The 26,153-nt window shown below is 42.0% G+C and overlaps 1 protein-coding gene across 3 annotated transcripts in view; it reads left to right on the top strand.

The window, feature by feature from the left end:
- Positions 1–626: 626 nt before the first annotated feature.
- Positions 627–26,153, top strand: part of LATS1 (large tumor suppressor kinase 1) — a 36,384-nt gene continuing 10,857 nt past the window's right edge. Inside the window, exons 1-4 of one of the 3 annotated variants that reach the window (XM_089668614.1) lie at positions 627–745; positions 12,376–12,879; positions 17,122–17,263; positions 20,620–22,103. In XM_089668614.1, coding sequence (XP_089524740.1) covers positions 12,526–12,879; positions 17,122–17,263; positions 20,620–22,103 — 1,980 coding nt within the window. In that variant the 5' untranslated portion in view covers positions 627–745; positions 12,376–12,525. Of the gene's footprint in view, positions 746–12,375; positions 12,880–17,121; positions 17,264–19,547; positions 19,849–20,619; positions 22,104–26,153 lie in introns of those variants that run through there. The other 2 variants (XM_089668615.1, XM_089668616.1) reach the window with 2 other exon arrangements.

Consider the following 26,153-nt stretch of genomic DNA (forward strand, 5'->3'; position numbering starts at 1 on the left):
AAATGGACTGGCCTGCTGCATCATTTTTTCACTTTGATTTTCGGGGTATCTCTGAATTCAGTCCTCTGAAGGTTGATAATTTTCCATCAAACGATGGGGCATCCTTATGTTCCTAACACATTACCCAGTCCATATCAGTATAGATATCCAGCATGATATTTTTCCCCATTGAGATCTGATGTGTTTTCAAAGTGTTCCTTTCATTTTTTTTTAGCATTGTGGAAACTAAGAAAAACGTTTTTTTTTTAAATTGTAGGTCTTTTTTCATTAGTTTAGTAAAAAAAATAAAGCACCCAGTGGTAATTAAATACCATCATGAGAAAGCTCTGTGTGAAAAAAAATTTCTAAAAATGTAATATGGGTACAGTGTTGCATGACCGCACAATTGCCATTCAAAGTGCGACAGCGTTGAAGGCTGAAAATCGTCCTGAGCAGGAAGGGAGTAAAAGCGCCAGGTAGGCAAGTGGATATTATCAGATAAGAAAGACATCAGCTGTTCCAATAGGCACCGGCAATCAGAGGGGGCGCTGTGTTTCAGAAAGCAGTCATGAATTGTCTCTGCATATCGCTGGTCTCTTATCTCACTTCCCTCTGCACGTGAAGTGACGCTAGTCGACCGAACGTAATGACGTTTGAGGGGCGTATCTCGGTTGCCCGGTGGATGACAGTGGGACGAACCGGAGCGAGGAAGGGGAACGACATAGCAACATCCGGGAAGCTGGCGGGCACTTGGGAGGAATTAGCGGTCAGTGAGAATGCTTGGTGCAGAAACACAGCGAATGGTCGCGGGGGGCAGTGTGGGAAGTCGTACTCGGCACGGATTGGGGCAAACCATTGTCCTAGAGAGGGAGGTTGGGAAGGGCTTTGGAGAACGGTGGACCGGGGGGAGTGCTGGACCTAAACGCGTGTGTCTGTGTGGTTTGCTTTAAAGCGGGTAGGGGGCGGGGTACCCCCTTCCCTATTCCCACATACACACTCCCTGTACTGGCACTCTTTGGACGGGTGTGTGGGGGAGTCTCCTCCTCACAGGCCGCACCGCTCATTGGGACTCTGCTGACATTTTCTGGGCAGACAGTGCACACATTCAGGACAAAGAGGCCGGAGCGGCCTGGAGGAGAACGCGTTACGTGGACGTGATGACGACACGGAGCTGGAAAGGTTCTGTTTGTTTTCCTGCACAGGAGGCTCTGTCGGTGCTGTTCAGGTCCGATCACCTTAGTCTCTGGCTGCCTGCCTGCTGACATATGGCTGGGCCAGTGTGTCTCTGTGGTCATGTCTTCCACCTGGGAGCCCAGTGCAGGAATATGGACGTGCTCTGTGAACAGCTGCTAACATCACACACAGCACAACTGTCACTTTCTGTCATCCTGATCAGTTTACTGAGTATCACATTGCTGCCAAGTGCGATTTCATTGTCAGATCCCTGCAGTGTGATAAGGTCATTGCAGTAACCACTTAGGTTTTACTGCCCACGCATAGAGCTAATTAGGGAAATGGTGCTAAAGCTGGTTCTACACGATACAATCGGATAGTGATGGGCCGAACACCCAACAACCCCCCTCCTCCTCTGTCAATCGTTTAAACATAACGAAAGTTTGTAAACTTCCAACAGAGGGGGCAATTCACTAAGCACCTGAGCATGTAGTAAGAGACCGCACAGCTACTAAAAACATTGTTTCAGATGCCAGCAGGCATTCCCCGCTGACAGCTGAATGTAAAAAGGATTGTCAGCATTGTTCGGCAATTAAAAAATTAAACCGTGTGGGGTCCCCATCCATACCAAATTTTCTTTCAATTGACATGGAGGTCCCCCTTCAAAATCGATATCAGACCCTTATCCGAACATGTAGCCCCCTCCCTCCTGAACCTATAATAATATGCCATATGCCCTCAACATGGGAGGGTGCTTTTGAGGCAGACGGGGCTTCCCCCCCCCCCATCATCTTGACCCCATGTTGATGAATACAAGGGCCTCTTCCCCACAACCATGGTTGTGGAGATCTGTGGTTGGGGGGCCCCCAGATCCGTACCCCCCCCCCCATGTGAATGCGTATGGGGTACAAAAAAAAGTGTAGTGGAAAAATGACAGGAGACAGTCTTTGACTAGTCCTTTTATTAAAATCAAAAATTTAAAAAAATGTCTCTGGAAGTAGATCCAACGTCAATCACGATGCCCACTACTACCCCCCAAAAAACAAAACAAAAACGCTCCGCTGTCTGATAGCTGCGTCAGGATGGCAGTTTCTAAATAGTGTGATGTTACAAGGAGGTGGGGTCACTTTGTGCCATCATCATGCTCTGTGATTAGCCAAAGCATTGCACCTGACTTGTGGTCAGGTGCGTTGCTTTGGCCAATCATGCACTGTCAGCACACAGTGCATTGTGGGGCACAGCAGCGAACAGCACATCGAACACACGAACAGCCGATGTTCGAGTCAAACTAAAGTTCAACTTGAACATACAGCCCATCTTTACAATCGGATTGTACAGTTTCATTGTGATTTACCAAAACAACGTGATACGAGGACAAACCTCCATTTTAGGCTCCATGCACACTAGCATTTTTTGCAGTTCCTAGAAGCTGCTATTAGCTTCTTTTTTTTTTCTGCTCCTAGAAGCTAAATCGTGTTATCCTATGTGTCCATACACACTACTTTAGGCTACTACCGTTTTTTGAGCTTCAGCGTCCAGGAGCAGAACAAATTTTTTTTAAAGTTTTTTGGAGTGTCTTTGCAGCAGAAAAAAATGCTATTAAAACGCACCTAACAGCTTTTTAGCTAGTTTTTTTTTTCTTTCTACATGTACTGTAAAATGCTGACGCTCTTAAACGCTACTAACAAACGCTATTACCAGTGTTTTTTCCAGCTTAAAAAAACCCTAGTGTGCATGGAGCCTAAATAGTATAAATCAGGTAGACCCTTGCAGTACATAGTTGATAGGAGATCTACAGGAGATTGTACAATCAGATTATAACGTGTATGTAGCCTGACCATACACTATATAGTTTGACAATAGAGTTTGTGTACAGTCGGCTTTTGATTAACTAAAACAGTATCTTATGAGGACCTCTCTGATTTATCTTTTAAACTTTGTCGGTAATGGGGCAGGCCCTTGCACTACATAACTATTGGTAGGTCTAAAGCAGAACGTGCAATTGGATTGTAACCTGTGTGAAATTGGAGCAGCAGTGCATGACAGCCAGCCTTTATCTTTCATTTTCAAAGCTTAAAGCCTAAGGTAGCCTATACGTAATGCACATATTTTCCTTTAACCCACAGGTTGCAAAAAAAAAGTGCCTCTGTTCCCACATTTACACTATTATTGTGGATGGGGATGTTCTACTATGTTCTGACAGAGGGGAGCCTTCCCCACTGTCAGAACACAATGATCAGTGTTGCCGGCTACAGCTGTTTGGGGGGGGGGGACACAGACTGGTTGTACACAAATCGAAATTTGGCAGGTCTCTGGTGAACTGACTGAATTTCGATCCATGTATTGCCAGCTTAAAGTGGAACAATACCCTTCTATCCTTTTTCAGCCAACGAAGTTGCCATCTTATGCTGGCCATACACGTATAGATTTTTATATCACCGTTTTCCTTTTAAGAATGTTCCTTCAATCTTTTAATCATTAGTGGTAGAAAATAGACTTTCCATTTCGACCACAGTGACAGGAAATTTCGAAGGAACAGGATAGAAAGCTTTTCTTGATCAAATGAATATTCAGATGGTGCATGTGGTTTTTATTCAAAAATGACATTCATTTTAAAATTAAATGTTAAAAGCAAGTGAAATTTTCGAACATCATTTGTTCATTTAATCGAATATAAAAAGAATATTTGTACGAATATTCTTGTCCGTAAATCGATGTGTATTGCCAGCATTAGTCTCTGATCTCCAACTGCCATGAGATACATTATAGACCTGTTAGTTTAACTTCTATAGTTGGGAAGATACTGGAGAGTTTAATAAAAGACCACAAAGATGAGTTCTTGCTGGAAAAAAATATTTTAAGCAACAGACACCATGGATTCATGAAAGACAGAAGTTGTCAAACAAATCTGGTTTCTTTTTATGAGGGGGTGAGCAAAACCTTGGACAGAGGGGTGGCAGTGGACATTGTATACTTGGATTTTGCAAAAGCGTTTGACACAGTTCCCCACACACGGCTAATGTGTAAGGTAAAGTCTACGGGCTTGAAAAAATCCTTATGTATATGGATAGAAAACTGGCTAAAAGATCGTATTCAGAGAGTAGTGGTTAATGATTCATACTCTGAATGGTCTAGGGTTGTTAGTTGTGTACCCCAAGGTTCAGTGTTGGGACCCTTACTTTTTAATATATTTATAAACGATATAGGGTCTGAGATTAAAAATCACGTTTTAGTCTTTGCAGATGACACCAAGCTGTGCAGTGGAATAACGTCCTTACAGGAGGTTTCCAATTTACAAGCCGACCTCAATGAGGATTAATGTTGATAAATGTAAAGTTATGCACTTGGGGGCTAAGAATATGCATGCATCATACATACTAGGGGGGGTACAACTGGGGGAATCAATGGTGAAGGATCTGGGAGTTCTGGTAGATCACAAGCTTAATAATGGCATGCAATGCCAAGCTGCGGTTTCTAAAGCGAGCAAAATCCTCTTTTGTATTAAAAGCGATCTAGTCTCCAGAGAGAGAGATATCATATTACCCCTGTACAAATCATTAGACCACATCTGGAATATGCAGTTCAGTTTTGGGCACCAATCCACAAAAAGAACATTGAGGAACTGGAGAAAGTACAGAGAAGGGCAACCAAACTGATAAGAGGCATGGAGGAGCTCAGCTATGAGGAAAAATTAGAGGAACTGAATTTATTCTCTCTTGAGAAGAGGAGATTACGGGGGGATATGATCAACATGTATAAATAAATCTGGTTTATATAATGAACTTGGTGTAGAGTTATTCAACTTGTGGTCATCACAGAGGACAAGGGGGCACTCTTTATGTCTGGAGGAAAAGAGATTTAATCTCCAAATACGGAAAGGGTTCTTCACAGTAAGAGCTGTGAAAATGTGGAATAGACTCCCACAAGAGTTGGTTCTGGCCAGCTCGGTAGATTATTTAAAAAAGGCCTGGATTCTTTCTTAGATACACCGAATATAACTGGATACTAACATTTATCGGTAAAGTTGATCCAGGGAATAGCCGATTTGCCTCTCGGGGTATCGGGAAGGAATTTTGATTTCCCTGCAGGAGCAAATTCGATTATGCTTTATTTCGTTTTTTTTTGGGTTTTTTTTTTTGCCTTCCTCTGGATCAACTGTGGGTGTAGGATTATAACATGACAGTTGCTGCAGAATCGCTCCCGACTTTTAGGTGCCTTTGAAAATGAAGCATGGTGCGGTTTGTCGGTTTTGCAGAGCGTTTTGGGATTGCAGGTAGGATCGTGATACCAAATGCCTAGATGGGAATGGAGCTTTAAATCTGGGTGCACACTAAAAGAAAAATTCTGTATGAGGAATGAACGGTCGACTATTAGTATAGTGCTGTTGACAGTTGATTCCTGCTGTTCAGATTTTTATTTAAAAAATGAAGGTGTAAGCTAGAAAAATTTTGTCGTATCTGATTTTTCACTCAGTGTGTAATAGAAAAAAAATGTGCATGATCAGAAGCAAAGAACAACCTTGGAAGAAGGTGGCAACAAACAGAAATCTTACACAAGAAAGAATGTTTGCCTTTGTTGTTCAAGAATTTTTGTACAAGGTAATACCACTGTCAGTTACATCATGATACACACCTTTATGGAAAATCAAGACGACTGTTTGTCCTTTTTTCTCATAGTGTGTACCTAAGTCTATTCTCAGGGTCAGGGCTCTCCTAACCCTCTTGTATTGAATTGTATTGTAACTACAGTGCATCCAGAAAGATTTCACAGCGCTTAACTTTTGCCAAATTTTGTTATGTTACAGCCTTATTCCAAAATGTATTAAATAAATTTTTTGTTCCTCAGCATTCTAAACACAATACCCCATAGTGACAATGTGAAACAGGTACCCACTTCCGGTCCAATCGCCTAGGCGATCGGAAGGTGTCCTCCCTCCCTGTAGTCTTTTGGGACACGTGACCAGAAGACTATAGGACCATTCATGAAGCGCAGCGTTACTCGCGCATGCGCAGCGGGTACCCAGCTGTGAAGCCGCAAGCTATCACAGCCAGGTGCCCACATTGAAGATACCGGCCTCCTGGAATATAGGAGGGCCGGTGAAACAGGCTGCAGTGGACACACTGCGGGACAGGTAACTGGCTGTTTTTTAAAAGTCAGCAGCTATAGTTTTTGTAGCTGCTGACTATTATTTTTTGACAGCGTGAGTGGAACTCCACTTTAAATATAAAAAACGAAGAAAAAAACCCCCACGTACATAAGTATTCACAGCCTTTGCTCAATACTTTGTTGAAGCACCTTTAGCACCACTTACAGCCTCAAGTCATTTTGAGTATGATGCTACAAGCTTAGCACACCTATTTTTTGGTTATTTCTCCCATTCTTCTTTGAAGTACCTCTCAAGCTCCATCAGGTTGGATGGGGGCATCGGTGCACAGCCATTTTAAGATCTCTCCAGAGATGTACAACTGGGTTCAAGTCTAGGCTCCAGGACATTCAGAGTTGGCCCGTAGCCCCTCCTTTATGTGGGCTGCGTGCTCAGGGTCATTGTCCTGTTGAAAGATGAATTGTCGCCCCAGTCTAAGGTCCAGAGCGCTCTGGAACAGGTTTTCATCAAAGATGTGTCTGTACATTGCTGCATTCATCTTTCCTTCGATCCTGACTAGTCTCCCAGTTCCTGCTTGTAATAGAGATGCTGGGTGTAATAACTAAAAGCAAGTCATATACACGCACACTATCAACATGTAATCATGCAGGTAACTTTTATTCAGCATTTAAACCATTACATATTCTATGCATGTGAAAGACCATCTACCAAATGAACACCTGGCATTCCAAGAAATAACAGAATCCAACTGCAATATTCTTGCACTGTCAAAACCTCCACTTTTATTATCACACGACACACGGGAGGATATATCTTATAGCCATCACAATCTGCATAATAACACACACCAGTAAGAGTGTGAGCATTACAGCATGAAATAGACACATCATTTGACTGCGTCACAGCATAGAATTAATACATTACCAAAGCTATGTTAGAAGCTGGGAGGGACAAATCCCATCGGAACCAAACTGCCAAGGGGGTCATGGGGAAGCCGTAGGCGCGACCATTTGATGAGCCCATATAGCCTTGGCAAAAATCCCAGAGTCGGAGCGTCCTCTGGCCTCTAAGGGGGGGAGGGGGCTTCTTCTGGTCTTGCCCGGACCTCCGCGTTCTAAACCAATTTTCTGGAAGCTGTCCATTAGTGGGCAGCGCCACACTCACCACAGGAGGAGATAGCAGAAGGGTTCCACGAGGATAACAGTCACATTCAACCACCATATTTGTTATCTGACAAGTCACACTTTTGCTTCTTATCTACCCCAAAACCTCTTCTCATCTTCCCCGGACTTAAGGATTTCTAACTTAGACATCTTTAAACAGATTTTTATCTTGCTCTCCGCAGAATATCTTGTGACTTTGTTCCTTTGACCTAGAGAAATGACACATCAGTCACCTCTCATGTCCCTGGCATTTGGGCAACAATGCTTTATTGTAAAAATTACCCAAGAAACAAAGGGTCCAAGGCAACACATTTCATAGCATTACACTGCTACTGAAAAACATCCCCACAGCATGATGCTGCTACCACTATGCTTCACTGTAGGGATGGTATTGTCCAGGTGGTGAGCGGTGCCTGGTTTTCCTCCAGACATGACGCTTGGCATTCAGGCCAGAGAGTTCAATCTTTGTTTCATCAGACCAGAGAGTTTTGTTTCTCATGGTCTGGAGTTCCTCAGGTGCCTTTTGGCAAACTCCAGACAGGCTGAGGAGTGGCTTCCATCTGGCCACTCTACCATACAGGCCTGATTGGTGGAGTGCTGCAGAGAAGGTTCTCCTCTCTCCACAAAGATACACTGGAGCTCTTTCAGAGTGACCATTGGTATTTGGTTACCTCCTGGCTAAGGCCCTTCTCCCTCAATCACTCATTTTGGGCTGGGCGGCCCACTCTAGGAAGATTTCCTGGTGGTTCCAAACTTCTGTCATTTATGGATGATGGAGGCCGCTGTGCTCATTGGGACCTTCAATGCTGCAGAAAGTTTTCTGTACCCTCCCCCAGATCTGTGCCTTGATACAATCCTGTCTCGGAGGTCTACGGACAATTCCTTGGACTTCAGGCTTGGTTTGTGCTCTGACATGCACTGTTAACTGTGGGACTTTATATGGACAGGTTTATGTCTTTCCTAATCATGTCCAATCAACTGAATTTCCCACAGGTGGACTCCAATCAAGTTGTGGAAAACATTTCGAGGATGATCAGTGAACAGGATGCACCAGAGCTCAATTTTGAGTGTCATGGCAAAGGCTGTGAATACTTATGTACATGTGGTTTTCGTTTTTTATTTTTATTAAATTTCAAAGATCTCAAAACAAACTTCTTTCATGTTGTTATTTAGGGGGCATTGTTTATAGAATGTTGCGGAAAAAAATTCATTTAATCCATTTTGGTATAAGGCTGTAACACAAAATGTGGCAAAAGTTAAGCGCTGTGTATACTTTCATGCTACGAGCATGGTTATTACTGCACTCATGTTCCACTGAGAACTACAGCACTCACACTTTGGCAATTACTTAGGCATGCAACACTGTACCCAAATTAAGTGTTTTTTTTTCTTTGAGCCACATAGCTTTCTTTTGGTGGTATTTATTCACCACTGGGTTGTTATTTTTGCTAAATAGATAAAAAAAAGACCGAAAATTTTGAAAAAAAGCATTTTTCTTAAGAAAAAAAATGCAGATAAATAATCCTAAATCTAAGCCGAAATTCATTTTGCTTCCTTTTTTGGTAAAAAAAAATAATCCAAATCAATATATAGAAAAAAATATAATTTTTTTACATTTTTATGTGCGTATGTGTGTATATATATTTATATACAGTCACCCTAGCGGTACAGTTCTACCATAGTTACACTTTATTGCTTATGGGGGGGATGATCAGGATTTTTTTTTTTGTTTCTTTTTACACTGTCAGCCATGCTGGCTGTAAAAGCAATTATTTCTCACTCTCTCTGGATGCATTCTTGTGATAATACCGTGAGAGCTGTGATTGGTCACAGCTTATCACATGGTACAAGGATACTGTGAATGGCCTTGTAGCACACGATCTCTGTGATAGATCACAGAGCTCACATTAGTAAACAGTGATTCCAGGAAATTACATCTTGTTTACTACTGTGCATGTGATTGCTTATTGTCCAATCAGTGGTCACATGGTACTGGGGCCACCCGCAGCAACCTGGTACAGTGATTTGTGTTCCACCAGGCACACGTCATGCCACTGTGCGTGCCTAGGGAACGGGCACAAGCAAGGGATGTTTGAAAACGTCCACCCGAATCGGTGCTGCTCTTGTCCGTACGTTTATGTAGATGGACTGGACGGGAAGAGGTTAACTGAAGATGGAACCTTATTGGTCACCATGCACTCCAGACTCCAATTTTAGTAAATTCCCCCTATTGTCTGCTGAGACAGATTTTTTTAGTGTTCGTCATAGTCTGAATCAGGGGTCTCCAAACATTCTAAACAAAGGGCCAGTTTATTTCCTTCAAGCCTTAGGGGGGCTTGACTGTGGCAAGTAGGAGTGCAGATTTTCCTGGCAACAGTAGGAGTGAACATCACCACATTTGGTATTGGGGTCGGAATAGTGCCCCATGTTGGTATCATTGGGAGGAATAGTGCCCCATTCTTGCTGTCATTGGTAGAAATTGTGCTCCATTGTTGTCAGTTGGCAGACTAGTGTCTCATATCAGTGAGAGGACTAGTGCCCCAGGGGCCAGATAAAGGCAAGCAAAGGGCTGCATCTAGCCCCTTGGCCACAGTTTGGAGACCACTAATCTAAATGTTCATTTTCTTTTTTCCTGCTTTTAAAGCTGAACGCTGAGATATAAAAAATAAATATAATAAAACCCATTCAGTTGCCCTCACACTTGCACTGCAAGGGTTAACTGCTCATTTAACCACCTCCCGCCCACCATATAGTAATATGACGGACGCAAGGTGGTTCTCTCGTTCTGGGAGGACGTCCTATTACGTCTTCCCATTCTAACCGCGCATGCACGGCTCCCGGAGCGTGCGGCTATAGGTGGTGTGCTGTGTCCCTAGGACACAGTGGATCACCGATCCAAGGAAACAGCCGTAGATGTTGGCTCGGTCATGTGATCAGCTGTGTCCAATCACAGCTGATCACATGTAAACAGGGAAATGTCAGTTATCGGCATTTCTCTCCCCACGAGCTGTCACGCGGACAGCTCGTGGGGAGAGGAGAGCCGGTAATCGGCATTCCTGGGAGGGGACATGTACACAGATCATCAGAGCACTGATGATCAGTGTGACCTGATGATCTGTGTAGCCCCAGCAGTGCCACCTGTCATTTTCCATCAGTGCCAGCTCTCAGTGCTCATCCATGCCACATTTCAGTGCCCATTTGAGCTGCCTTTCAGTGTCATCCATCAATGCCAGTCAGTGCCACCTATCAGTATGCATCAGTGCCAGTCAGTGCTGCTTATCAGTGCCATATATGAGTGCTGCCTTTCAGTGCCCATCAGTGATGCCTGTCAATGCCCATCAGTGCCACCTATCAGTGTCCATCAGTGCAGCCTATCAGTGCGCATCACTGCAGCCTCATTAGCACATATCAGTGAAGGAGAAAAATCACTTATTTACAAAATTGTATAACAAAAACAAAGAAAAAACTTTTTTTTCAAAATTTTCAGTGGTTTTTGGTTTAAGAAAAAATGAATGTCCCAGAGGTGATTAAATACCACCAAAATAAAGCTCTATCTGTCACAAAAAATATGATAAAAATTTCATATGGGTACAGTGTTGCATGACTGCGCAATTGTCATTCAAAGTGCAACAGCGCTGGAAATTGGCCTGGGCAGGAAGGGGGTATAAGTGCCCTGTAGGCAAGTGGTTAAAAGCAGAACTAAAACCACTGATTTATCGATTTCCCAAAATGGTTATATTTAAGCCATGCCTTGAATGATAATCATAACATTTACTAATGTGCTTGTGTTTTCTCTCACCTGAATGGTTAAGCTATCAATTGGCTGATATCATAGCTGATCACATGCAACACCACTGCAACCGCAGATCAGACAGAAGTTAAGGTGGCTGTAAGGGTTAGAATGAGTTCGTTCTGATTTCAGTCTAAGGGATGATGTAATGCCTTATTGCTTGCACCCCTAACAGCCATCGCTGTCCTCTTCTCTCTGATGCTGCGGGTTCTGGGCAGGCCCTTGTCATACTAATGTACAATTGGGCCCCGTTCACATCTGGTGTTTTGGGATTTTAAGTATAACCGCTGCAATTCTGCTCCCGAACTCAAATTGCGCTGCAGTAGTGGCAAAACGCACCACGTGTGTTTGGGTGCCATTCATTTTCATTGGTTTCTAAATGAGGTGTAGTTTTGCCGAGATTGTTGTGCGATAAATCATGCAGCAAACCACAAGGTGCAAAACTTTTTGCCCGAAAAGGAGCATGAGCTTCTGTTGGGCTACAAGCTTCACGCGATGCAGGTTGCAATTATTCCATTTATCATGTGACAATCACAGCATAACTGCACCCTGTGTAGGTGTCATTGAAAATGAATGGCACCCAAGCACACCTGGTGCTTGCCATTATTGCAGTGCGGTTCACAATGATTCAGCCCGAGATCCCAAAACGCCAGATGTGAATGGAGTCTTAGTGACTACTGGTTCACAGCACTCATACAAGGGGTGTGCACATATGGCTGGAAGGTGGGGAATTCCTCAGCTGGTTATGATTGGCTGTCCACAGTGATTCTTCTTGTTGGGATTGCTCATAAGTTTGAACTCCTGTCCAAATATACCTGAGTTCATCCCTGTTGCTCACCCCCCCCCCCCCCCCCACCCTGCTGCCTCCCTCTCCTCACTCTCCCAATCCATGCTGTTGTCCTAGGCTACTTACCCCCGTCCAACACTGCAGTCACCCCTTACCTTTGCTTATGTTTACTGTGCTTTTCACCTGACTTGCATTTAGATGTTGACTAACCACAGTGAATGCTGTATTGTAGACCTGATCATCTTGATTGTGTTTTTTTTTACTATTGGTCTTTTGTTTTGTTGTGTAGCTGGTTCTTTGCTTTTAGTTATTAATATTGTGTTTTCTTATTTAGTAGCATATCTTGCTGACCCTATGGTTAATATATTTATCACCACAGGTCAAGATTTTTTGTATATGGTCGACATCGCTACACACAACTTTACTCAGAAGATAACTTCTCCACAACCAGCGCTAAGTCTACACTACAAAGTCTAGTTGTAATTTTAGCTTTATCTCTGTGAGACGTCACCAACATACATGTGTTTTCATGAAGAGGGTGGAGAAGCCAGAGGGATACAGGCAAATGAGGCCCAAAACATTCCCTGCAAGCACATATACTGGCAATAGCAGACAGATGCTGCTGGAAATCCGCGAAAGCCTCCGTCATCTTCCTAAACCATCAGATGCTGCTAAGGTTGAACAACCTCCTGCCAAAACAGAGGATCCAAGGCAAGGAAGGAACCCACCTAAGTTTGTCACATATCACAAAGCCCTGGCTGAGATTCGCAATTCCCTACAGCCTTTTGCAAATTCCTCAAATTCAACCCAGAGAGGAGGAAATGAAGTCAATAGAAAAATGCTTCATGATCTGCAGACTGCCGGATTTGATGAGGTAGAGCTGGTAATTATTGAAATTTAAAGTGTAATTTATCTAAGATGCCAAAGTCCTATCCATAGCTATTTTTTAAATGTTCTTTTTGCCTAAAGCAGCCAGTTTCATTTTTCATTCTCATATACTGCACTGGAAACATTTGAAGAGTACTGGTTGCTATAGGATGAGTGATAAGGTCTGTTTTTCCACACTCATCGTCTAGGACAGCACATGGAGAGAGTGGCTCTGTTTACCTAAAACGGGAAACTCCTCATCCACTAGCAATAAAAAAAATAGCATAGTCACCTAGTCTCCTCAGCAAGTTTTTCCTTGAGCCTAACAGGAGCATCTAAATAGCTTAATTTCCCTCAAGGCTTTGTGTGAGTTGCAGTGAACTATAAGACAGTGGACCTGGAGGGGTTACACATCTGGGCTTTTCTTAACTACTTTTGTTGTTATCCCAATTGTGGGACCTTCCCTTCCTATCATCTTGGTTTTTCCCAAGGTCTCCTCTCTGAGAAGTTTCCCTGTAGTTGAAGTGGCTGCAGTGTAGCCCTCTCACATTTGGGGAAGGAAGGGGGTGGTGCAGGGGGGGCTGCATGTCTCCTATTTGGGTGTCAGTGAGATAGGAGCAGAGGAGAGTGGTTTCCCTGACCACTTTCAGACAGGTGACTCATGTCTGCTGAGCCAGGTGAGGCACTTCAATGCATGGGCCAGGACAGAAGGTGGGATACTACATCGTGGGTCTCCCGAAATGGACAGTAATATGGCTAGTGTGTGGGTATATCCTGGTGCCGGCATCCACAGATGCCAGAGAGTGCAAGCTGGTAAGGACATACTGCTCTATGTCGTCATGAACCTTCCCAGGGGTATCGCAGCAGATTTCCTCTGGTCAGCAGTGCTACACGATGCAGTCTGATTCCACCATGCCAGCAGCTATGAATTATGCAGATATGGGCCCCAGTGCCTCCAGGGTAGGTTGGAGTTTTTCTTATAGCCCTCCTTCCTATCATACCCATACTGTAGGGAGGCACAGTGTGGTGTACCTTTGGGAGAATGTCCTTTTGGGTGTTGTTTGCTATTGTTAGAGGTGTTGGTGTACCTCTTACAAGAGCAGGAGTTGGATACTCTGTGTGTTGCTATAGGTCATTGGTGAAGAGGAGACTGCAGCTCTAATACTTCCCCCATTGCAGAGTAGCCTGTCAACAGCCCAGAGGTAAGCAGAAGTTCCAACCTATTAACTCCTTCTAAGCCTATTTTACACCTGTTGTTGTGCGGGGATACTGGGTTACTGTCCTTTATGCCTTCTTTTGTGGCAGGGAGAGATGATTACTTTGGGGGGGGAGGGAGGTGTCATGCTGTGGTCAGGACTTTGTGATAGAGTTTAAGCAATAGCCCACCCCTAGGCAGAACTAGAAATATTAAAATTGGATCCAGCAACTTTTGACAGGCTTCAAGGCTAAACCTCTGTGCAAGGGCTTTGTAGACAAACCTGTGTGTAGTAATTGCTTCTTAACACCTGCATTTGTTGGACTTCTGATTGATCTGATTGCACAGGGTGATATGTTTGCCACCTCTTCTATGGGTTTCAGCAGCTTTAATTTACCACTGTCTGGACGCATTAAGACCTTATGAGCTAGGAGGCTTGGATTATCTCCCGCATGAGTATAGATTTAGGAAAGCTATCTATTTTTCCTGAAGTGTATTGGGGGAATCGCTGTTTTATATGCATTGGATAAATATGTAGTGTTAAGGTGACTTCTATTCCAAACAAAAATTTTGATTGTGTTCAGGTCTAGGAGGTAATGCAGGCCATAGACAGGCTGTTTATCGACAGAATTGTCGGACTATAAACGAAAAATCGATCGGTGCTGTTGCCGATGCTGCCACCAATGCTCACGAAAGGAATGGGACAAGAAACCAGTTTGACAGAGATGGGAGCACACCATACAATGTGACAGCAATACAAATACATTGTTTTTATTTGGATACATAGCGGAAGAAGAACGGAGCCGCCGTTCAGTGACACCTTTATATTCTTCTTTCTCTTATTTATTTATTTTAGGTTCTTATATAGTGCCGTCCGTTTACGCATCACTTTACATATATATTGTACATTCACATCAGTCCCTAACCCTCAAGGGGTGTACAATCTAAGATCCCTAACTTACATTCATACATACACATACTAGGGCCAATTTAGACAGGATCCAGTTAACCTACCAGCATGTTTTTGGAGTGTGGGAGGAAACCGGAGTACCCGGAGGAAACCCACGCAGGCACAGGGAGAACATGCAAACTCCAGGCAGGTGGTGCCGTGGCTGGGATTTGAACCAAGGACCCTAGTACTGCCAGGCGGAAGTGCTAACCATTTAGCCACTGTGCCCTATATATATCTCCTTCCTTCCTTCCAACATGACCGATTAAAAAAACTGTGCGAAAAACAGCCGACCAATTAACCCACTAACAGTACGAAAATCGGCTGGTTTTTTTTTTTTTTTTTTTTTTTTTTTTCCTGGCTGATTTTCGACCCGTCCATGGCCAGCATAAGACAGTGTCTACCATGTACCTTAGTTGGTGTGCTTAACCTTAGATTTCTATCACCGGGTGCACCCGGAGTTCCTCTACTGGTGATGTTATGCTAATTTTCTGCTTTGTGGCATAGACCTCATCTGCATATGTATTGCAGACTGTTGGGTATTTCCTAGATGAATTCTCTGTGTTTAAATGAAGATATATTGTTTTATCTTAAATCCAAACAGTGGAAAACAAAATAATGGACCGTCTCATACATCAGTGCAGTGGGATTTCGCAGCCCATTCATTTAAATGGACTGCAAATTGCACTGTTTCGCTGGACAAAGTAGTACGTGCACTACTTTTCATAAACGCACCGCACCAAATCTCATGGTACTGTGGTACCACGCAGTCTGGTGCAGGCTTTTAGATTTCTTAAGATACACTGCATTTGTGATCTGCATTCGGGGTGCCAGTAATGATTTATTGGCACCCACAGCAGACTGCAAAGGCAGTGCATTTTGAAGGCTGTGTGGGAAATGTGCACAGAACATGCCTTTCCCACACAGAGTTTTGTTGTGAACCCAGTATTAAAAGTAGACCCTCCCAGTGGATATAAAGGTCATTTCACAGGTCTTTGTCCTCAGCATAGCAAAAAAACAGTGGTTTGCCTCAAGAGCTTTACAGAGCTGTCACTCGGTCCAATTTTCAAGCTGTGGTTCGATACATCTGGATTGCCCTACTCTCCTGTCAGGATTAAGCCTTGTGGAATAGGTTCTGCAAGCAGTAGCCCCCACTTTAATGCCCCATTCACACCTGCGTGACACGTTTTTTTTATTTGTGACATCATAGGTTAGCCCATTTACTTGAATGGCCTGCCCTACGTGCCGGAGTAGATCCTGAACCTTTTTTTGGCAGTGAGTCATTTTTGCACTGCACGTTTTGGCGTGGGACACCTGCATTTTGGGGTGCCATTAAGGAATGACACCACAATCGCGATGCGAGTTTTTCAAGTTTTTTTGCACTTTTCCAGGAACGCAGGCAGGAACATGTCTCTCTGAACTATGGTAGTTCCCTTGGGGTTGTTTCCAACTCCTGAGGTCCTTGTTCATCCCCTTGAGGTGTTATGGTAGATAACTCTGTCATTATCTCATACGAGATTGGATTGCTGTCCTAGACGCATCTGGTTCTTAGAGCATTCATTCCTGGATGCCTGTCATCAGAAGTTTAAAAGCATAATAAAGCCTCATTTCTTTTTCCCTTAAAATAACAAATGTTATATTGACCTGCTCTGTGCAATGGATTTGCATAGAGCAGCTCCTTACCACCTCTTCTGGTGAGCTGAGCTGTGTGTGTGTATATATAGACACACTGTGCATGGCTCCAACCTTTGCTCCCTCCTCACAGGATTTGATTGATAGCTGCAGGAGCCAAGAGCTCCTGCTCCCTCAGTGCCTTCAGAATCCCACTTGTGTGTATCAGAAAATAATGTTTTTATAACTGTTGCCTTTAAAATATTAGTTTTCCACATGTAAAGAATAAATTTGATGGTATACTCTGAGAACCTTGCTGCCCTCACTTTTGGTAGGATAATTTAAAGTTGGTAATGTTTAGAACATTATGGAGTTCCTTGACCCTGTATTTTTTCAATTGACAAAATGTGTGGGTGTTTGAAAACCAACAAAGCGTAGAGTGAAAATTATTCTTTTGTAAATCCGCTTCCTTATTTTTTTTTTATTTTTTTTTTTAAATCTAGGATATGGTGGTACGAGCCTTACAGCAAACAAACAGTCGTAGCATTGAAGCTGCAATCGAGTTTATGAGCTATCAAGAGCCCTATCGTGAACCACAAGTTGCTGCTGCAGCAAGACCCCTGAATGCTGGCATGAAACCTCCAGGTGGATGACAAGCTTTAATTTCTTTTTTGTGTCTCTGGACAAAGTATCAGCAATAAAATAGTGTTTTGTATCAGATGAATTATTGCTTTTCATGCATTAATAATCTGTGTTCTTGCCCGTACTCTTCTTGGCATGTGCAACAATACTAAGAACTCTGCACATGGGTTTTGACCATAGAGAACAATGCCTAGAGTGCTGAGTTTTGTACCGAAGCTCTGAGTGCCAGAGGTGATAGACATTGTGCTGACCAGTGGTTCTGGTTGTAGGGCTGTCACTCTGACACTGGATTTACTATTTAGTACGTCATTAGAGTGACCTAGAACAAGTGTGCAGATCAGTTCATGCTCTACAGATTTTGCTGGCTATAGGTGTGATCCCCCCCATGTGAACATTGAAGAAATGCCTTCCGCAAGAAGGAATGATTATGCAACCACTGCTCAAGAGGGGAGTGTAAATAACAAACTGTGTTTGTTATATGATCGTTCAGTGCATGGGAATTTTTTTTTTTGTAAATATGGATTGTGTGTTTCCTGTGTATATTGCAGGTAATCTTATATCACACGTGCTATAATATGAAATTTCAATGCCACCAGCTGCTATAATGTAGATTTAAAGTACAGTCATTTTTACCCATGGGGTCTTAGTTCACCTTTTTTGAAAAAAAAATAATAAATGCACATATTTTTGCAGGAAAATTTAGCATTTGCTTTTTTTTTTTTTTTTTCACAGGAGCCTGCACAGTATTGCACCCATGATCAAGTGATTTGCAGGTGCAATTCCTGGCTCCTGTACACACTGCGTGCAGCTCTGTTGCCCATACCTCTTTACGGACTTTATCTTACAGAGCAGTAGACAGTGTGAATGGACTATTGGTGTGCTGATAAGGATGGTCACAGTACATTGGAAGCTATAAGGTGTGCAGGCAGAGCCCTGTACAGCCTTGTTGTTTTTCAAAATGTGATATCTGGCATTAGGAAAGGATTTCCCACCCGCTGTCACAGTGCGGGGGGATTAGGAATTGCAGGGGGCAGGTCTGAAGCATGTTACACCCTAAATATGGTTGTAACTTGCTCCAAAAGGTGGACTTATCCTTTAAGTCTATATTACACATTACAGGCATACCTCGGTTTACAAATTTAATTCGTTCTGTGGGACTTTTTGTATAGCGAAAAATTCATAAACCGAAACGCCATTTCCCATAGGAATGCATTGAAAACCAATTAATCCGGTCCTGAGGTCAGAAAAAAAGTAAACGCTGCTAAAATGCCGCATGGGTTATTTATCAAGTCATGCAGTATTTTAGTAGTGACAACCATGTGTTAATTTTTCAGCTGTCAGCGGGGTTCCCCACTGACAGCTGAATGTAAAAGAATTGCCGGCAATTTAAAAAATAAATTAAAAAATGGCGTGGGGTCCCCCCTCCCATCCATACCAAGCCCTTTGAGTCTGGTGTATGGATTTTGAGCGTTTTTAAATGTAATTACCGGTTTGTTTTTTCTTCACTATAGCTGAAAGATTCAGCTGTCGCTTTCCCCCCAGCTAAAAGAGAGTTTCTTTTTAGTTTATTTCCCCAAGTTAAAAGCAACAATGTTTGTTTCCTTTTTGTTTCTTAAAAGAAACAAAGCTTCCTTTAACTCCAGGGAAAGTGACAGCTCTGTAAGCTATAGTGAAGGAAAAAAAAAAAAAGCCAGCAATTTAATTTAAAAATCGGTACCGACATACACTTCGTATTGCAAAAAAATTTGTAAACTGAGGCATTATTTTCAATGGATTTTCATTCGTAAACCAAAAATTACGTTAACCAAGGCGTTTGTAAACTGAGGTACACCAGTATATGCCTTACCTGAAAATGCTAAAGACTTGTCAAGTGGCTAAAAAGGGCTTAAAGTATCTAAAGATAAGTTGTTGGTTTTTTTTTTTTTTTTTTTTTTTTTATATGTTTTCCCATTTTGGAAACTACCAGCTGTTTTCAAAATGTGACAGCTGGCATGGGAAGTGAAATCCCCACCCACTGTCACAGGGAGTGGGGGGATCAGGGGTGGGTTAATGTCAGTTTTTTGGGTTTTTTTTTTCATCTGTATTTTATTTTTATTACAGCTACTTGTATAGTGTTGTCAATTTATGTAGTGCTTTACATAGACATATGTACATTCACATCAGTCCCTAACTCTCAATGAGCGTACAATCTAAGGTCTCTAACTCACATTCATACATACACATTCTAGGGCCAATTTAGATAAGAGCCAATTAACCTACCAGAATGTCTTTGCGGTGTGGGATTAAACCGGAGTACCCGGAGGATACCCATGCAGGTACAGGGAGAACATGCAAACTCTGTGCAGGTATTGGTGGGGTTGGGATTCGAACCAATGACCCTAGTTACCCAGTTAGCCACTGTGATGCCCTGTATCATATTAGGAATGATTTCCCTTCATTTCCTGTCCTGTAGACTCAACAGGAAGTGAGAGAATACCTTTCCAATGTGAGGGAACCTCCCCTGTTAATTGTCACAGGACCAAGTTTCACAGTTGGAAAAGTTTCCATCCATTCCTGTTATGGTTCATTCCCAGTGAAATTGGTGATTGGTGAGTGTGTTGTGTGTTTTTGTTTTTGGTCTTTTTTTTTTATATAGGAGCAAGAAAGATAAAGTGCAGGAGTTGTTTTATGCTGGAATACTGCACAGATCTAAAAGACATTCATAAAGAAAATGAAGATTGTACAAGGCTCTTGTATTTAAGCAATATTTGTTTAGCTCCAGTTTAAGCTGTAAATATATTTTTTAAAAATACTTGACAGTTCTAAATAAAAGCATTTTTCATTTAATATCCCATAATGTTCTGACCGTATCTGGCATGTTTTTAGTTATTTTGTTTAGCCTGCGCTTACATGCCTTTTCAGTTTACAAACCTGCTGGCTTCTATAATGTAATCTGTTAATTAAAAATAAGTGTAACCTTTTAATTTAAAATAAGTGGCCATGTCAAATTAAGAAAAAACGTTTTGACAAACAACACAACATATTCACTTTAATGCCTGCGTGGGCAGAGTACAGGTTGACTTCAAGGATTTCCTATTCCCTTGCTGCTTCCAAGGTTGTGCCAGTGCATATGCTGGCATAGTTCTAATAGATGTGGCAATCATACCCATTAGTAAATGGAAGAGACTGTTAGAAACGAAAGAAGATGAAGTTCTGCTCAAAGTGCTGTTCTTATTGCCTTTGTGCATATGATTAATACATAATTTTTTTAAATTTCCCTGCTCCTGGAAAATCAGTTGGTGTCATAGGGTTTTTTGTTTGCATGTGCTTTTTTTTTTTTTTTTTTTAACTTTTTTCTTTTTTTTAATTTGTCTCTACAGGCAACATTCAGCATTCTGTGAATCGCAGACAGAGCTGGAAGGGTTCAAAGGAGTCCCTGGTTCCACAGCGACACATTTCACCCTTGTCTGATAGTGTTATCTATGGTGGTTCAGAAATGCCTGGATCCCAGTCTGAGATGGGAAGGCCATTATCTGGATCAGGCCTTCCAGCCTTTGGTCAACAAATTCCAGTCAATGGCCAGAGAGTGAACCCACCTCCTCCACCACAAGTAAGGAGCGTTACACCTCCACCACAACCTCCACCTAGAGGAACTACTCCATCACCACAGTCTTGGGAGCCCAACTCACAAACGAAGCGTTACTCTGGTAATATGGAATTTCTTGTTTCCCGTATTTCCCCAATCCCACCTGGAGGCTGGCAAGATGGATATCCATCTTCTAATATTAACTCTGCACAGATGATGAACCCGCAGCCTCAGCCACAGAGACCTATGAATGCTGTTCCTGTTGGAAGACAACCCATTATTATGCAAACATCTGGCAACAACAAGTTTTTTTCTGGGAGAGCTGGCATTCAGAACGGTAATGGACAAACTGAATATATAACACACCAGGTTGGTAACGGTGTTGGGCGACCACAACCTCCACCTTATCCTATGTCAAATGGTCCAAGTAATACTGCACTGCAGATGCAAGGTGGTAATGTACCAATGTCCCCTTCTGCTTATAATAATGGTAATTTGCCACAGTCCGTACTCGTACCAAATAGAAATAGCCACAACATGGAGCTGTATAACATGAGTATTCCAAGTCATCCAACTTCTTGGTCTCAGTCCACCTCCACCCAGTCACCTCCCGGGAATCATGACATGCCATCATGGCAAAATAATATTCCTGTTAGGTCCAACTCTTTCAATAACCCAATGGCAGTTCGCCAAGTGCATCCTACTAATTCACAAGCTTCTGCTACAACTGTGACTGCAATAACTCCTGCCCCTATACAGCAACCTGTAAAGAGCATGAGGGTTTTAAAGCCAGAACTTCAGACTGCACTGGCACCCGCACACCCATCATGGGTTAGCCAGAATGTACAAGGAGGGATTTACTCAGAGGGAGTGCCTCACAGCAGTCCTTTGTTGCCTACACAAACAGAAGCACCAAATTACCAAGGACCACCACCACCATACCCAAAGCACTTGCTACAGCAAAATTCTCCCAGTTATGAAACTGGACAAAAATCTAACAAAGATGATCTGTCTCCTGGAACTTCTAATTCTCAAGAAGAAGGAGATAAGGCATCTGAATCAACTGTGGAAACCACTGAGAAAGAGAAGAAACAAATAACTACATCCCCTGTGCCAGTTAGGAAGAACAAGAGAGACGAAGAAAGAAGGGAGTCTCGCATCCAGATCTACTCACCACAGGCTTTTAAGTTCTTCATGGAGCAGCATGTCGAAAATATTTTAAAATCTCACCATCAAAGACTGCACCGCAAGAAACAGCTGGAAAGCGAGATGATGCGCGTAAGAATGTCATTTTCTTATGTCTTAAAATTTTTTTTCTTTTCTTTCATTGTAGTTGTAGGAAGCCAAAATGTATTCTAATTGATAGACAACAGCAGAAGCTCCTTTCTATGCATGAAATCATAAATGTTTTTTTGACTTTATTTTAAGTGCACAGGTTTCCAGTGACATGTCCATCATGGGATGACAAATTATTCCTGTATTAGAAGTTAGTTTACATTAAAATAGAACTATAGGCAAAACCTTTTCATTTTGGATAGCGTAAGGGTTATAACCCGTCAGCTGCAGCTTTGTGGATGCATTATTATTTGGCTCTAGCAGCTGCACTGCTCTTTTTTGTGTTGGTGTCCTAGTGATACTAAACAGAGAAGTGTTAATTGGCGTAATTAACATATATAAATCATATATATCATGTATTTAAAAAAAAAAAATCTGAGTACCTTATTCCTGCAGCGCTGTTGTGTGGTCACGTGATCTTTCCTTGTTCTATCGCATCTGCAGGGAAGGATCGTTGGGAGGGACTTTTTTTTTATTTTTTTATTTTTTTTTATAATTGATGTATGCTTTCTACATCAGCAGAACATATCTGCAGTAGTGTCTCTGCCTGCACAGCCCTGATTGGTGCTGTGTCGGTCACATAAAATCAAAAAAAAAAATCCACAAGAGCAATTCAAATTACATTATAATTATAAGAAAAAATTACATCCCCCTATAAATCTTTATTGAACATCAAATGTGTATTTTTTTTAATATGGTATAAGGAGAGTCAGATGATTGAATGAGCTTTCATTTTGTTCAGATGGCATCTGCATCCAAGGCTCTTTTTTACTTTACAGGTGTTAGATATATTTTTTTAATACCAATTTTATATTACCTTTTTTTTTTTTTAGTGGATGTAATCAATCAGTATACTATATCCCTCCTCATAGTGTTTAGCAGAAGGAGGAAGGGAGGGTTGTGTCATTTTCCGCTGTGTATACACCTACACGTGTGACCCTATAGTCACATGACCTGCACAGATAAGAAAAAGGAATAAACAAATAGTTTAGACATGAAATGAACCTGGATAATGTTCAGTAGATGACAACAGCAGCTCTACACAATCTCGGTCTGCAGTGGGGACACAGAGAAGACTGGAAGGACAGCCAGATATATTTTACTCTACATAAAACAGATGCTTCAGTGGCTTTGTGAGTATGCACTCGTGAGTATAGCATAGGACACATAGCATGTAATGAGTTTTTCATACTCTGGGTTTAATGACACTTTAACATAAAACACAAACTTGATCTATCAGTAATATAACAGGTAATCATCAAAAATAAGATAACTTGATTGATCTCTTAAGGGAAAAGGTATTTTCACTTTCTTTTGTTTAGTTTGCTATTGACTTCACGATACAGTGCCTACCTACAGTTTATTTCATGTTACTTCTGTGGATATACAACTTTCCAAAAAATGAAAGTTAACTAGGAAGATATTGCGCAGTGGTGGTGGATAGTGGATATATATATTTATGTATATTTTTTTTGTAAGTCTTCCTTTGGGGCCTGATCTAATGGTGAAATGTGCCTTTCAGTAGCTAAATATCCATTTTATGAGCTTAATGCTTTCACACCCATACAATAGTAAAGTTTGTGAATGTATTGATGAGAAAATTGTTAGAGTATCGAACGCAGTGAAATTAACCACTTGCCCTCCAGAGGATTTACCCCCCTTCCTGACCAGGCCATTTTTTGCGTTATGGTGCTGCGTTACTTTAACTGACAATTGCGCAGTCATGCAACGCTGCACCCAAATTAAATTTACGTACTTTTTTTTTTTTCCCCATGAATTGAGCTTTCTTTCAGTGGTATGTGATCACCTGTGTGTTGTTTTTTTGTTTTGTTTTTTTTTTAAATTTTGTGCACTATTAAAAAAAAAAAAAAAAAAAAAGACAATTTTGAGAAAAAAATGTTTTTGACTTTTTGCTATTGAACATATTCAGTAAAAAAAAATAAAAAAAATCAAATTTCGTCATAAATTTAGGTCAAAATGTATTCTGCTACATGTCTTTGCTAAAAAAAAATACCAGTAAGTGTAAATTAATTGATTTACGTGAAAGTTATAGCGTTTAAAAATGGCGGTATAGATACTGGAATTTATTTTTTACTAGTAATGGCAGCGATCAACGATTTATAGTGGGATTTGCGGCTGGCATTCTGACACGACTGACATGGTGACACTGACATCCCCAGTGACCCCAATACAGTGATCAGTGCTAAAAAAAAAAAAAAAGCACTGACACTACTAATGGCACTGGGTAGGAAGGGGTTAACATAAGGGGCGATCAAAGGGTTAACTGTGTGCTGGGTGTGTTTTACTATGGGGCCTTGTGTTTTGTGCTTCACTGTAATCACACTGCTTTGCATGGCTGTGCTATGCACAGCCATGCAAAGCAGTGTGCATGAGCTGACAGAGAGGAGAACTGTTTTGTTTACAAACCGTTCTCCTCCCCATCGGAGATGCTGGGCAATCACCAGATGCCGGCGAGTAATCACCGGCCGGGACCCGGTGATTGACCGCCGTGGCCGTGAATGGCGACGCAGGTAGGGAGCGCGTACCCCCTACCCGGAAATGCGAAATCACGTATATATACATGATTTTGCGCATCCGTGCCGCCCTGTAGCAGTGTATCTGCTATAGGGTAGTCGGGAAGCAGTTAACTAGTATATCTTATTAACCACTTGCCTACTGGGCACTTTTAACCTTTTCCTGCCCAGGCCAATTGTCAGCTTTCAGTGCTGTCACACTTTGAATGACAATTGTGCAGTCATACAACACTGTACCCATATGAAGTTTTGATCTTTTTTTTTATTCACATCAACAGAACTTTCTATTGGAAGTATTTAATCAACACTGGGGGTGTTAATTTTTTGCTAATCAAACGAAAAAAGACCAAACATTTTGGAAAAAAAAGTTTTTCTTAGTTTGTTATAAAATTTTGCAAACAGAATTTTTCTCCACTGACACACTGATGTGTGCTGACGAGGCGGCACTGATTATCAGTGTAGATGTCCCCTTTCACACTTGCTGGTTACCAGCATTCCTCTCCTCACCCTGTGACAGCGTGAAGACAGGAAAAGCCAATAACTGGCAAGTGTGTTTACGTCGTGATCAGCTGTGATTGGACACAGCTGATCATGTGTTAAAGGGCCTCTGTGTTTGACTCTTCCTCTCTTTGTGATCAGCTGTGCCCGAAAGACACAGCAATCGCAAAGCGCATTGCAGGGGGCATGGTTCTGGGAGGACGTCAATAGGCTCTCTCCCAGAACTGGATGACTGCGCTGTAGCCGTCATTCGGCTATAGTGCATTTGGCAAGTGGTTAAACTGACCTTTTTACACTTTGGTGTATCAGACCTAAAGCTGGCCATAGATGCAAAAGAATAAGGCGTACTGGGCAATACCATCAAAACTCTTTATTAAAAAAAAAACAAATGCCAATGTACTCACCGAAGTAAACAATCAAGTGCATGTAACAGGTCTAGTCCCAACACAGGAAATATGTAGATACTACTGCATAGCTAGCTTTAGGCTTGCTTTACTTTACACTTGAGTAAATCAGGTCTGTTGATATTAAAATCTATTTATGCTGTAATTTATCAAGGATTATTTACAGGAGCCAACCTAGGGATACTGAAAGACAGTCTTGAAAATGTCTTATTATTCAGTGTGAAGTGTGTGTGTTAGTGTTATACATTATAGTACATAGGGTGACGTATTCTGGAACCAGTGTGTTATACAGCAACCTTCAGGAGAATTGGACACTGGCAAAAAAAACCCTGTAAGGACAGCCCAAGATAGCCCCTCCCGCTCAGAGCATGCCTTTGTTTTTAGCTGGTCTTCTTAGGAGAATGGACATCTTCTCTTGGCTCTGAGGGAGGCAAATCCTGTTCACTTTTTATTAGGTCAATTGTTTTTTTTTCTTCTATCATGATTTAGTTGCTGCACAGCCACTTGGTGTTGGTTTGATGGATCATGCTGTCAGGAAAAAGATGCAGGGCCAGCCT

Source organism: Staurois parvus, unplaced genomic scaffold (assembly GCF_062004578.1).
Source record: "Staurois parvus isolate SC_StPar_1 unplaced genomic scaffold, SC_StPar_1.0 ptg000059l, whole genome shotgun sequence".
Lineage (NCBI taxonomy): Eukaryota > Metazoa > Chordata > Amphibia > Anura > Ranidae > Staurois > Staurois parvus.